This window comes from Dipteris shenzhenensis, chromosome 31, assembly GCF_047967505.1.
Source record: "Dipteris shenzhenensis isolate YYH24624 ecotype China chromosome 31, Dip_SZ_1.0, whole genome shotgun sequence".
Lineage (NCBI taxonomy): Eukaryota > Viridiplantae > Streptophyta > Polypodiopsida > Gleicheniales > Dipteridaceae > Dipteris > Dipteris shenzhenensis.
The window spans coordinates 134,123-147,761 of NC_141626.1; the positions used below are offsets into that span (position 1 = coordinate 134,123).

The window sequence follows — 13,639 nt, forward strand, 5'->3', positions numbered from 1 at the left end:
GATCCTGGACAAAGCCTGTCTGAGTGTCATGAATGAGGTCAGGAAGTAGAGGCCGATCTCTGGCGCTGATCATCTTGGCAAGGATTTTATAGGCAGTGGTGAGGAGAGTGATTGGGTGCCACTGACGGATCTCCTGTCGATCTCCCCCCTTTGGGATGAGGTAGATCAAACCCGAAGAGAGGCTCTCTGGCATATGACCGCTGCTGAAAATCCTCTGGAGGGCTGCTAGGAGGGGTGATGGATCTGATCCCAGAAAGAGGTGAAGAAAGCTCTAGAAAGCCCATCCTCACCAAGGCATTTCTGCCCATCGATGGCCATCAAGGCCTCCTGCATCTCGACAGTGGTGAATGGTGCCATCAGCGTCGCCTGCATGCTGGGCTGAACAAGGGTCGGAATGTGCCTCCACACCTCCTCGCGGGAACGTCTAATGCGGGGTGCAAGCTGCTCCTACTGGAAAAGAGTCCTGTAGAAGTCGGTAGCCAACCCCAAGACCTCTTCCTGGTCCGTAATGATGTGCCCCTCCGCTGTCCTAAGACTCCGGAGCTGGTTACCTGCTGCCCTCTGGCCATGCGTCCTGAAGAACTCTTTGCTCATCCGGTCGTCCTTCCGAGCCCAGTAGGAGAGAGAGGCATGATAAGAAAACTCTGAGCGATGCTGGAGAGTCTCCTCAAGAAGGGCTCTGGCTCGAAGGGCCTGGATCCGAAGCTCCTCCGAACCCGGAGCTGCCTGCTGGAGCCGCTGAATGGAGGCGAGGTCCCTACGAAGAGCTCTCTCTCTGCCCCACCACTCTTGGCGAACCTGAAGGGCTGCGAGGTGGCAAATCTGGCTGGACTCCTGTAGAGCTTGCGCCACCGACTCTACCAGATCCACGCACCCGCCCCAATCTCTGTCCCAAAGGCTACCGATACTACTGCGCACCTCCTCCCTAGAGAAGATGGAATCAGGAATCCTGCACGAACGGGGAGGAAGGGACTGAGCTGCCGAGTCTAGTGATAAGAGCACTGGTGCGTGGTCGGAGAGCGTCGTCCTTGGCACTACACCCACCTGACCACCTCTGCTGATGGCCCAATCACTGATATAAAATCTGTCCAATCTCCCAGAAGTCTGCCCCCTTCCCTGCGGAAGCCCCATGAGAAGTCCAAGCTCCCGTGCCATCGGCGGGACGGGTCTCTCCAGCTGTCCCTACCTCCTGTTGCGAAGAGAAAGGAGTCCCAAGCGGACTGCTCTGCCTGAGCTATACCTGTAAACTCTGCTCCTCTGCCCTGCTGGTCCTCCAAAGTCTCCAGATTGTTGAAGTCACCTCCAACAATCCACGAATCCATGTCTGGGAGAATCTCTGTGAGTGTCCTCCAGAAGGTGGCTCTGCGTCGGAGGTCTGTGGGTGCATAGATGTTGAGGATTCCTATTTTGGAGCCCTCCAACTCTAGGCCAACCCAAAGTGCACGGCCTGGGATCAACGTACCATGGCCAAAAACTACCTGGGCAACCGACTCGCAAACGGAAGTGCAAACACCGCCACTCCTCCCCTGTGCACCGACGATTGAGGGCTCCCAATAAGTGTGCGAGCGTCCAGGGAGGATCTTCTCGCAGCTACGGGTATGAGCCACTGAAAGCTTATGCTCCTAGAGCAGGAGGATATCCAAGCGACCAATCACTGCTGGTTGAAGTTCCTGTCTCAAGATGAGCTTCCTAGGACCACGGGTGCCAGAAGAATGAAACCCGTTCACGTTCCAAGAGACAAGGTGTAAGACCAAGATGACCAGAGCTCAGTGTAGCAATGTTATGCGTGCTTCTTTGTTTTATAGTTTGTGAGTGAATGTTCCAGAAATTTCTTGGAACTTTTACTAGTTTATCAATCACCCGAAAGAGACCTTGGATAATGGCTGTTTTCTTTTTGCTTCTCTTTCGTCTTTCTGTTGCGGAAGGGCCTTGCTTTGGCACTTTCAACCTGACATGTGGTGATAGAAACGGTGTATCTGCCGACTATTGTGCATGCATGTTCATGCACCTGAAAAGTGTTCATACCATTGAAGAGTGCTGCTGTCAGTTTGTGCACATCCTAGACTTTCTTAATGCTTAATTTGGTTGTCCATCCTTGACTTTCTTCTGCAGTTTGCAGGAGGCACAAAAGAGAATGAAGATTAAGGTTGCTCCTCACATACTTGCACTTCATCTTAAGAGATTCAAATACATTGAACAGCTTGCCAGATACAAGAAACTTTCTTATCGTGTTGTATTTCCATTGGAGTTGAAGCTTTGTAACACAACAGATGATGCTCCTGGCTCAGAGGCAGAATATTCACTATTTGCAGTCGTGGTTCATGTTGGTACAGGTCCTAACCATGGTCATTATGTTAGCTTGGTGAAAAGCCACAATCATTGGCTCTTCTTTGATGATGAGAATGTTGAAATTATTGATGAGTCTGTAGTGCAAACTTTCTTTGGTTCTACCCAGGAGTACTCCAACAACTCTGAGCATGGGTATATCTTGTTTTATGAGAGGCTTGATCAAATGGTATAACATCATTAACTTTTTTTGGTCATCAGTGTACATAGATATCCTGTATATTTTCAGTTCAATAAAGTTTTACACTTTTAACATGCATACGAGAACATGGCATGGAAATGAAGGCAATATGATTGAGAAAATTGTACACCAAATGCACTGTGGTGAAGCAACCTGCTCAGTTGCTGCTTCTTGTACATTATCTGTGTCATTAGCTATGATGCAATTGTTGCAAACAAAAATATTTAAAAAGCAGTTCTATTAGAACGATGTCTATTCAAGACTTTTAGGATCTATCTTGCCTTTCATAGGATGTTGCGTTAGTGCAAAAGTAAGTTTTACATTTTTAAAATTTGAATTTATTCTTTATTCCCCGAGTATCGGTCCCTTTTTGGCTACCATGCTTGTAAGGAGCTGCCGTCTTGGCTATTTCATAATGATTCATCAATTAGATCATAAGTGCTTGAGAATGATTTTCATTGTTCTCTCCCCCGTGTGTGCGCGTCCCCCCCTTTTCTCTTTTTATCTGCTGAGTTCCCATGCAGCTTATGTGTAGGATCTCCCCTCCAATGTAGGCTTCTTTGGTCCTCGTTCTATGCATTTCTCTCTCTGTGGACTTTTCTCCCTCTTGTTTTTGCTTTATGTCCCTTCTATGCGCGCCCCCCCCCCCCGCCTCCTTCTCTCTCTCTCTCTCTGTCTCTCTCTCTCTCTCTGCTGTTTGCCTCAGCATCTACTTGTCACGACCTCCGAGGGTCCCGTACTGCTATCGCTTGTCTACCAGTCCACTTTGTTGCTTGTGTTGCTTTTGTACCAGGCCCCCCCCAGTGGTGGTGGTTGCACCTTCCAAAGTCCAAAGAAATACTAGGGCACAGTAAGAAACTACCAAAACATGTAAGAATTTCAAGGTACTTCAGGTATATTGGGCATTTTATGAAAAAAAATGGGGCTTTCAATTGATTTCCTTTTGCACAATGCCTACTTGGGGATGTGTAGAGGATACATGGGAGAAGCAAGCTCTAGAAAGTAATGTGACAAACATATTTAGCACCCAAGGCTAGCTCGGATGTCATCACCACAATAAAAGCTGCTTGGTCTTGATTAAGAAAATAGAGAATCTGGAAGCACAAATGTGACCCTACGAGCTGAAAAATTACAGATAGATAATGTATTATCTCAAGTGAAAGTAAAGAGGAAAGATGCAAGAAGAATGGAGGAAAGAGAAGGCCAAAATAGAGGAATGGGAGAAGGAAATATAGCATGGGAAGCAGAACGGATTTGCCTCGAATAAAATGCAAGCCGTGTTTGTTGAAACACGACAAATCAAGGACACCAAGGGTATACCAGAGGGGGATGCAAGATCATTGATGAGTTGAAATCTAAGAGTGAAGATCAAGAAAGAAATGGCAGATTTGCAAGTAACCAACAAAAGGGAAAGCGAAGATTCTTGCATGGAAAGAAATGGTTAAAAAGGGCACAATAGCAACCAAAAAGGAGTTCATATATGAAACTTTGAAGGAAGAAAAGAGGCAAAGTAGCAAGGCATTGAATATGTTGGTTAGGGATCTACTCCCATGGCAAATGCTAAAGTCGTTTTTGTCAAGATGGGGTCCAACCCGACTTGTGAAGCAGCGTGTAGAGTGGGTAAGGAAAATGCACCTACGACGCCCATAGTAGTGAAACTACAGACAACCACAGATAGTTCCTTCCTCATGAGTGCATGAGGGTAACATTGAAGGGCACCAAGATTTTCTTTGATGATGATCTCACACTCGTACAACAAGAGCATAGAAGGCACTGAATAGTGCGGGTAATGGCAACAAATAAGAAGGGAAATGGGCAGTCTATAGAGATGGCAAAGTGATCATTGAGAGAGGCCAGAGAGATGAAAGGGAAGAAGGGAAATTAGGTAGCACATGATGGTGTTTGACTCGCAGAATGGGAGCACAAAACATTAGGAAAAAAGGGAGCTCATTTTGGGGCCCTGTAAGAAATTCACTATTTTCTCTTTTCTCTCTCTACAAAAGCAAGAAAATATGGATACTTGCATGAGAAATGTCAGTGTGAAAAGGGATAAATATATTCTTTTACATGCTTTACATTCAATGTTCATATAAGAGCAACACTTTTCTGTGCAGGATTTGGTGATTCTGACACCGCAGACGCGTCCGGAACGGCCCAAAACCCCAAAAACGGCACTGGAAACGCTGGAATCGGACATCCGGAGGCCCGGAAACGGCCAAAAAAGGCCGAAACGTGGGATTTGCAGCAAAATGCGATCTGGCCCCTTTTGAAATTTCAAAAGTGCCATATCGCATTTTGCTGCAAATCACGTTTTTCGACCTTTTTTGTTTCCGGGCCTCCGGATGTCCGATTCCAGCGTTTCCAGTGCCGTTCTTGGGGTTTTGGGCCGTTCGGGACGCGTCTGCGGTGTCAGAATCATCAAATTCTGCACAGAAAATAAAATTTTTAAAGATTCAAATCAGATCACCTCATTAATGTGACATGCTTCTACGAACATATAGTACTATTTCTTTTTCTTATTTTCATCTTCTTTTGTTGAATTTTCAACGTTACATTGGCCCACTCCTAATTGGTTGAGAGCCTATTTTCTCTCTCTTCTAAAAGGCCCCAAAATGAGCTCCCTTTTTTCCTAATGTAGGTTGAAGATGGTGTGTGGAATTGTAATGACACTCTAATCTAGCCCAGGGGGTTTCTTAGAGACCTATATTGACAAAGACACAATTTTCTACATCCCACAGTGACAGGAGGATACACTTGAGAGTCAACATATAGGAGAGAGATGAGGAAAGACAGCGGGATATAGGGCTCGAGAGGAGTAGCAGTTCTCTTTAGATCACATCTGAGACCACTTATATTGGTGATGCATGACATGTGGATACGAGTCCAGCTATCATTTGAGACCACTTATACTGGTGATATGGAGACATGAGCATGCATGACATGTGGATACGAGTCCAGCAATTGTGCGCTTTGCTAATCTTCATTGCGGTGTGCTATTTCCCCCTAGATCCATCATTCTATATGTATGAGGTCACTACAGATGGACACATCCCATATGAGATGATCTATGATAACATCACAAAGCTCTCTAGGTTGGGAGACGTCCTCATCCTTGGAGACTTCAATAAGCTCATAGAAGATAAACAAGTAGGCTTTGTGATGTTATCATAGAATCCTAGGTGACTAATATATTCATAGCTCTAAACAATCATTAAAAAAAAGAGAGTGATGCAATCAGCAAAGGAGTTAACTTGCATTGATTTTTTTGAGAACTAGATGTTCTAGGCTCACAATACATTCAATTTCCAAAATATGAAGAATCAAAACATATGCTACACTTTGGCAAGGCAGTGGAAATTGGATGAGCTACAACTTTGTGAAGGCTTCAAGTTTCTTGCTTGTGTTTTTGTTAGTATTAGTATCCAATTTATTGATCATCATGTTCTCACTAGAGTCGAGGGTATCAATGGTAGAACATCTAACTTTGATATTGGTCCTCATATTCTCACTAGATTGGAGGGTAAAGATGGCAAGACATCTAACTGTGATGTGTTGGTTACATGATGTTCTAACTGCAGTGGAGGATATAGATAGAACATCTAATTGTGAAGGAGAAATAGTTCAACCATATAATTTGAGAGGCATTGGTAATAACTGATTCACTTCAATGTACTTGTCTGCCAGATTGCCATCTCCGAGATATTATAAAGCATCAAATAATTCTCAAGACCATTTAGCATTTGACTTTCAGGATAAATATTTGAAAGAAATGGGCTCAATGGGTAATGGTCTCACAACTAGAAATTCAAGACAAACGAAAGTATGCGAGTGTCAAGGCAACGAATCATGGAACAAATTCTAGAACCTAAGAGACATGGACTTTTGTCTGAGGAGAATATGGAAAGGATCCTTATGCAAATTTGTTGTAAGAAAGTTTGCATTAGAAAGTTTATAGAAGGTGATTGTGAGGCCATATGGTTAGGTATTTAGAGTAAGACGGCGGTCTAATAGACATAACCATCTTCTTCAAGATTTTTCTTGCTTCCTTTGATAAGGTCATCAGAGCTGCAAACCTAGATTAAACCCATCGTTAATGGGATATACATTTGCAATCAAGGATATCAATGGTTGACGAGAATATCACATGGTACATACTAGAGCATATGGGTAGAGGTGAAAGACAACATGGTTCATAAAATTGAAGGAAATGCCTACAAGTTCAAATAGCATGGAAGCACTAGAAATACAATTTTGACATCAAAGCAAATCCTTGAAGATCATGCATTCCTCTAGCCTCATCTTTACCAAACATTGCTAGATGGAAGTCTACAATTCTAGCATCATCTTTCTTTGGGAATGACAAAGACGGTGGTGCTAGAAATTTTTAATAAAGCTTTACAACATAGAAAAGAAAACATAATTTTAAGGTCAACCTTGTATAAAAATTGGCATGATGGAAAATTTTGCAATGTCAAGAAGACATCAAAGAAAGGGATGTCAAAATGCAAGACATGTGATGGATGGAAATTCCATTGAACATATTAAATGCAAGAAACTTATAGAAAGATATAGAAAATGGAAAGGAATCCATTTACATCATGTTCAAGATGCTAGAAGGTTGTATGCTTATTGGAGGGATCAATAATTCCATGTGCATACCATTGATGGCATGGATCAAAACGCACCAACTTTATCGAGGTATAAATGCACCCAACCGCCATTAAGGGTTAAAAGTGACAAGAATAGATACATATTCGGTTTGTGCTCTATGCTAGTTGGTTTTCTTATTGTTGTCCATACACATGAAGACATAGCCCAAATATTTAGTGTTGCCTCTAGAGAGCTGAAGTCAAGAGACATTTTGACTATGGAGGATATTTTAGGCCAAATTGGGGAAAAAATTGGAGGCTCTTAAAAGGAAGAATTAGAACTGGCTATCTTAAGGCGGATGGTAGATTAGAGAGCATCCATAGAGCCACTTACAAAACAAAGAGATGATGCACTAGAAGAGCACACAAATCCACACTACTTCTAGTTTAGCATGTATGACAATACCTTAGTTATGCAATGGAAGAACTACTCAGTGGATGGAGATCATTTATAGAGTAAGCCATATGCTTAATTAGAATGAATAACTCCATTGGAGGAATCTACATTTGTTCTTGCAAAAAACAAAGGACTGAAATGAAAGCTCGCAAGCATTTATTCAGATGTTGAAAGTATGATGCAAAATTATCCTGAGTAGCTAAGTAAAAGTTTCTAGATCATATAGTCAAAAGAGGCACTTGTTGAACATCTAAAGGGACAAGAAAAATTAATGAGCAATGAACGCTCTGAATCTATTTGGCCAAACGGAAGAGTTATGAGGATGTGGGTTAGATGGGAATACGATGACAAATGTGGAAGTAGCTGAGAAATGTATTTTACCTCAAAGATATTGTGGTAGGAAGATGACAAGGCTTTGTACCATTTAACAAAACTCAAGAAGGTATTTTTGTTTTAGTTTGGGCATCTAATCTAGAGTTCGAGTTGGATGACCAAGGTGGCCCAATTTGTGTCATAAAGGTTCTTCAAATAGAAAGGAATGAGAGAGATATCCTTTTTTTGTGCCTTAATACTTGTCTATATATTTGAGCTTTCTCTTGCTCCTCTATTGGAATTTCCATTCTCGAAGCTCTATTTGCAACCTTGCAATTCTCCCCTTGCTTTTAGTGAAAAATTTCTGGGTTGTTGATAGTAGCAGCATATTTATTATGTATTTTCTCATTTCCTAACACATTGAAAGCATGTGCCCTTGTACCATTGTCTTCTCTATCTACTTTTCATAAATATGGGAATTTTTGTAGTCCATTCTTAGCCTAGGATGTGCATTATTTTTTTATTTTTCCATAGCATTGCTTGTCCTCATTATGCTTATGGACATAGCTTGATGGTCTACTCATCCTCAATCTTGATGTAATCAACCACATGCTTTGCATGTGAGCTTGTTATCACATATAATCAACTACACTTGACCCTTGAGCTATCTTGCATGTGTACCCTCCCGTGTTTTGAAAAGTTGTTGTGGCATTGCATAATTGTAGTCCAATGCATCCGTTGTTATGATGCCTTGCATTGATCCTGTTGATGCATTGAAATCCCTTTCTAGAATGATTGTACTCTCTTTAGAGAACCTGGTTATATCCTCCCCTAAGTGCATGAGGGGGTCTTCTCGAGGTAGGTTGCTGTTGTTGTTGAGAGACCTGGTTATATCCTCCCCTAAGTGCATGAGGGGGTCTTCTCGAGGTAGGTTGCTGTTGTTGTTGAGAGACCACAGTCAACATCATGTGATTACATGTGCATAGCACTAACACATATAGAGCACTATAAAGGAAAGGGTTAGATGTGCATAGCACTAACACATATAGAGCACTATAAAGGAAAGGGTTAGATGCCCTAGCCCTAACCCTAAATGGGTTTGTATATATTCTACATTTTCAACTAAATCTAGTGTACAGTTAGTCATGTACAGTTAGTCATTTGTGGTGTGCTCTCTAGTTGTGCTCTCTCTCCTCATCTCCACTCTTCTCCTCTCCCCTCTTCATATTTTGTCATTGTATCAGAGCTCCCTTGCCTTCCGCTAAGGCATTGTGATCCCGTACGAGAGTGTGAGAGATTGAGCGATTGAGAGTTCTTGAGCGATCTTGTGTTCACTCTTTCACTTCCGTTGAGTGATAGAATTTCCGTCCATGTGAGATAGAGAGTTATGTTCATCTCCATCGAGAGTTCTTTGAGAGATTATGTGTGTGAGAGAGAGTTCATGAGGGAGCAAAACTTTCATTGAGAGCTTCTTGTGAGAGAGAGGTATTCTTATTCAGAGAAATCTCTCTGTTCTTGTTCTTTGAGAGAGAAAAGATCTCAGCTCTTGTGAGCAACAACTCTCACAAGAGCTTGGGTGAGAGAGAACAAGTAGGCCTCTCAGCCTGCGGCAAATCACTCAACTGCATACGGCATTGTATCCAAGACACACAGTGCAAAATCTTATCTCCAACAAGCATAGCGGCTCTTCTACAACGACTGGCATCTCTTCACTGACTAACACTTAGCATAGCGGCTCTACCTCAGCTTTACAATAAGGACTTATGAGCCGCCTCCAATGTGCAGTGCTTGGCTCCCCATCGGCTACAACTACCATAGCAGAGCAGTGAACCATTCAGCTCCAAGGACCTTTTGCCAGGGGGGGCAACTGCCATAGCCTATTGGCAGCTTATTTAGAGAAATCTCTCCGTTCTTGTTCTTTGAGAGAGAAAAGATCTCAGCTCTTGTGAGCAACAACTCTTACAAGAGCTTGGGTGAGAGAGAACAAGTAGGTCTCTCAGCCCGGCAAATCACTCAACTGCATACGGCATTGTATCCAAGACACACGGTGCAAAATCTTATCTCCAACAAGCATAGCGGCTCTTCTACAGCGACTGGCATCTCTTCACTGACTAACACTTAGCATAGCGGCTCTACCTCAGCTTTACAACAAGGACTTATGAGCCGCCTCTAATGTGCAGCCCTTGGCTCCCCATCGGCTACAACTACCATAGCAGAGCAGTGACCCATTCAGCTCCAAGGACCTTCTGCCAGGGGGGGGGCAACTGCCATAGCCTATTGGCCCTCCCGCAAAACAACTCCACGCCTGCTTCACGGCTCCAACACACGCTACTTGCCTAGCCTCCAGTCACGACAAGCAACAGATAGTTGGGACGGTCGACTAGTAGCCATCACCTCTCTACAGCAACAGCAACTCATTGCATACGGCTTGTCTTCCAGTCCGACACTAGCAACGAAGTATCTACGGGCTCCAGCTGCGGGTTGCACACGACGACCTAGTGCCAACGCTGCAAACTCAACGTCTCCAAGCAGAGCCATCATCTTCTCAGAAAACAACACAGAGGAGCAACTCCTCCAAGCCTTCACCTAAGCTCCAAGTGACTCCTCCAGCACGTAACGTAACCGCATCTCCTCGACGGAACGCCTTGGCGGGTTTTCTCCACGGTGACAGTCTTTTAGATTTTGTTGGAATCTATAAAGATATTGGTTAACCTTATCACCCTTCACATAGTGCCACATGGCATATTGCCAAAACTGCCACATCAATAGCCCATCCAAAGGTGCCACATCAACAACATCCCGCACAGTCCCACGTCCGCACAGTCCCATGTCAGCACCTTATCTCCCGTGTGCCACATCTATCAACTACCACGTCATCAACCAACTCATCCTGCCATGTCACCAAGATGACATCATCATCCATGTCAACAAGTCCATGTCATTTGCCATGTCATCAGGGTTGACCAATCAACTGCCATGTCACCCTGTCCAGTCAATAGTGCCACATCTCACTACCACGTGGCACTATCTCCTACCGGGCACTCTGACCCCTCTACGAGCATACTTGGCACCCTGCATGTGCACCTGCCTACCACATTAGCACACTACTCCACTAGCACACCTCCTCACAGGCACAATCATTGCATGTGACCCCCTAAGTGCCACATCATCATTGAGCACATTGCACTCCTTTTGCCCCTCCACCTAGATCAAGTCGTGTCTCTTGATCTAAGAAGAATTTGAGGGCGCTCCAAAAAGGAAAATCGCTCAATTTTTTATGCTCTAAGCACTTGTCACATCAGCATGTAGGAGTTGCAAGTACAACTCGCATGTGCAAGATGTCATGCTAGGATAGCTCAACACAGTCAAGACATCCAAAGAAGCATGGGATATGTTCGCAGCTCTCTATGAGTCCAAGAATACTTCAAGGATTCTCACACTGAGAAACCAAATCAACCAGATTTTCTTCAACAGCAGTGAAACAGGTCATGCTTACGTACTCAGGATCAAAGATTACAACAATCAACTCGCGACAGAGTAGCAGGAGAGACCATGAATCCAACAGAAATGGTTCAAGTCATCTTGAATGGACTAGGAGAGGAATATGAGAATCTAGTCCAAAGTATTGCCATTCAATGGCGGCAAATTCCCACACTGGAAGAGCTTCAGTCAATTTTATTGAACTCTAAGTACAAAAGAATAGGTGAACCCTATATGTGGGTCTCAAACCAAACTCAGCTAACTAAGGTGGCATACTAACTGAGCCAGTAACTAGAGTACATAAAGATAGCCGTCATCCACCTATTATTCATGGGTGGTGTACCAACTGCATCTGCAGCTAACAAGTCGGTGACATAAATACACAACGGTCACCCTGGCATATCACGAGTGGAGCTTGATATCTCATCATGGAATCCATCTTTGCTATTGGAGCATGCAAATCCTTTTGCAACTACTCTAGCTTTGTATCTTTTGATGCTTCCATATGGATTGTACTTTACTTTGTATACCCATTTGTTTGCTATGGCCTTCTTTCCTAGTGGAAGGTCCCATTATTCCTCAGTGTTGTTCTTGTACAAAGAATCCATTTCTTTATTCATCGTAGTTTGCCATTCTGGCTTGTCAACTACATCTTCAAAGTACACTGGCTCTTCTATAGCCATGATGGTAGTCATAAGAGCATAGTTGGTGGTTTCAACCTGAATTTCTTTGCCTTTCTGAGCATATGTCAATCTGGCTGGAGGTCTTCTTTCCCTAGTAGACATTCTGAGTTACTGTGGTTCTTCTCGGGGTGTGTCTGGCAATTCTTTTCTTCTTCATCAACCTTTTCTGTAGATGACTGTGAAATTGGTGCCTCTATCTCCTATGTGTTTGAGTTTTTCCATTCTGATTCCTCATCAAAGATTACATCTCTGGAGATAATGACCTTTCGGTTGATGGGATCTTACAACTTGTATGCTTTGCTTTCTTCATTGTAGCCAACCATGATGCATTTACATGACTTCGCATCCAATTTCCTACAATGGTCGTCATGTATGTGGGCATATGCTATGCAACCAAATATGCGAAGATGCCCAATGCATGGCTTGTGTGCAATGAATGCTTCATAAGGTGTCATACCCTGAATTGGTTGAAGAGGAAAACTATTTTCAGCCTCCACCTTTGTGTATATTCCCCCATTGTGTATGTGAGAAAGTTGCAAGTGAGACTCCTTCCTTCTCTCCCACTCTCTTCACATGGTATCAGAGCTCGGTTTGTGGTAAGGAGCTCAAGAAAGCAAACCAAGTTCGGGTGTCCTAGTAAGAGAATCAGTGTTGCTTTCCTTTTTTTTCGAGTTTGGGAGCAAATCTCTGCAGGTAGCACAGCCGAAAAGTGCAAGAGTGCACTATCTCAGATTGGGACGCCCTTCGTGGTGTGGCGAAAGGGCAGTATATGCTACGGGTAAGGGCATAGCCCTTGGTGAAATTATTTTTTTGATTCAAGGCCATTTCGGGGGCCGTTTTGGTGGCGGAAGTTTTCTGCAGGCACTCAGGAAAGTGCCCTGTTTTTGCTATGCGACCACTGTTCTGCAGATCGGTGAAAAGTTATTGCAGAAATTACATCGTATGCCTGTGTGCACAGATATTAGGAGTGACAGAATCATTCTTATTGCCTGTTGATGCATAATCATCACTAGGAAGTGACTATGTGGTCAAATACCACTTTCGTCAGTTTTGCATATTTGCCCCCTTGAGGCAGAATTTGTGTTTTTTTGTAGTGATAGAATATTTTGCAATGTTCTATAATGGCGTCTGATGCTCTTTCACAGATTGTCACTGAAAAGCTTGACAAGAACAACTTCCAAGCATGGAAGCTTAGAATGACGAATTTCCTTAAGGGAAAAGGCTATTGGGAGTTATTACTGGAGCTGAACAACAACCAGTTATTCCTAATGTTCCCAATCAACAGGAGTTGCAGGCATTTAAAGGCTGGCATGAGAGAGCTAGAAAAGTTATGTACTGCTTGTCTATCAGTATTTCAAATTCTATGATTGTGCATATTCAGGATGCAAGCATGCCAAAGGAGGCGTGGGATACTTTGACAAAAATGTATAGCACAAATACGCAAGCCAGGCAGGAGTTGCATAATGTGCAGAGAGAAAATATGAGCATCAATGACTACCACACGAAGGTGAAGAAGATTGCAAATGCACTTGCTTCTATTGGGTCGCCAGTGGAAGATGATGATTTAGTTTCTGTGACCTTGAATGGACTA

At 43.4% G+C, this 13,639-nt stretch overlaps 1 protein-coding gene across 1 annotated transcript in view; it reads left to right on the plus strand.

Annotated features, from left to right (window-relative positions):
- LOC147880864 (ubiquitin carboxyl-terminal hydrolase 3-like) overlaps positions 1 to 2,695 on the plus strand; it is a 33,244-nt gene extending 30,549 nt beyond the window's left edge. The window contains exon 6 of the mRNA XM_087402426.1: positions 2,113 to 2,695. Within this exon, the coding sequence (XP_087258552.1) occupies positions 2,113 to 2,521 (409 nt within the window). The 3' untranslated portion in view covers positions 2,522 to 2,695. The remainder of the gene's footprint in view (positions 1 to 2,112) is intronic.
- The last annotated feature ends 10,944 nt before the right edge of the window (positions 2,696 to 13,639 follow it).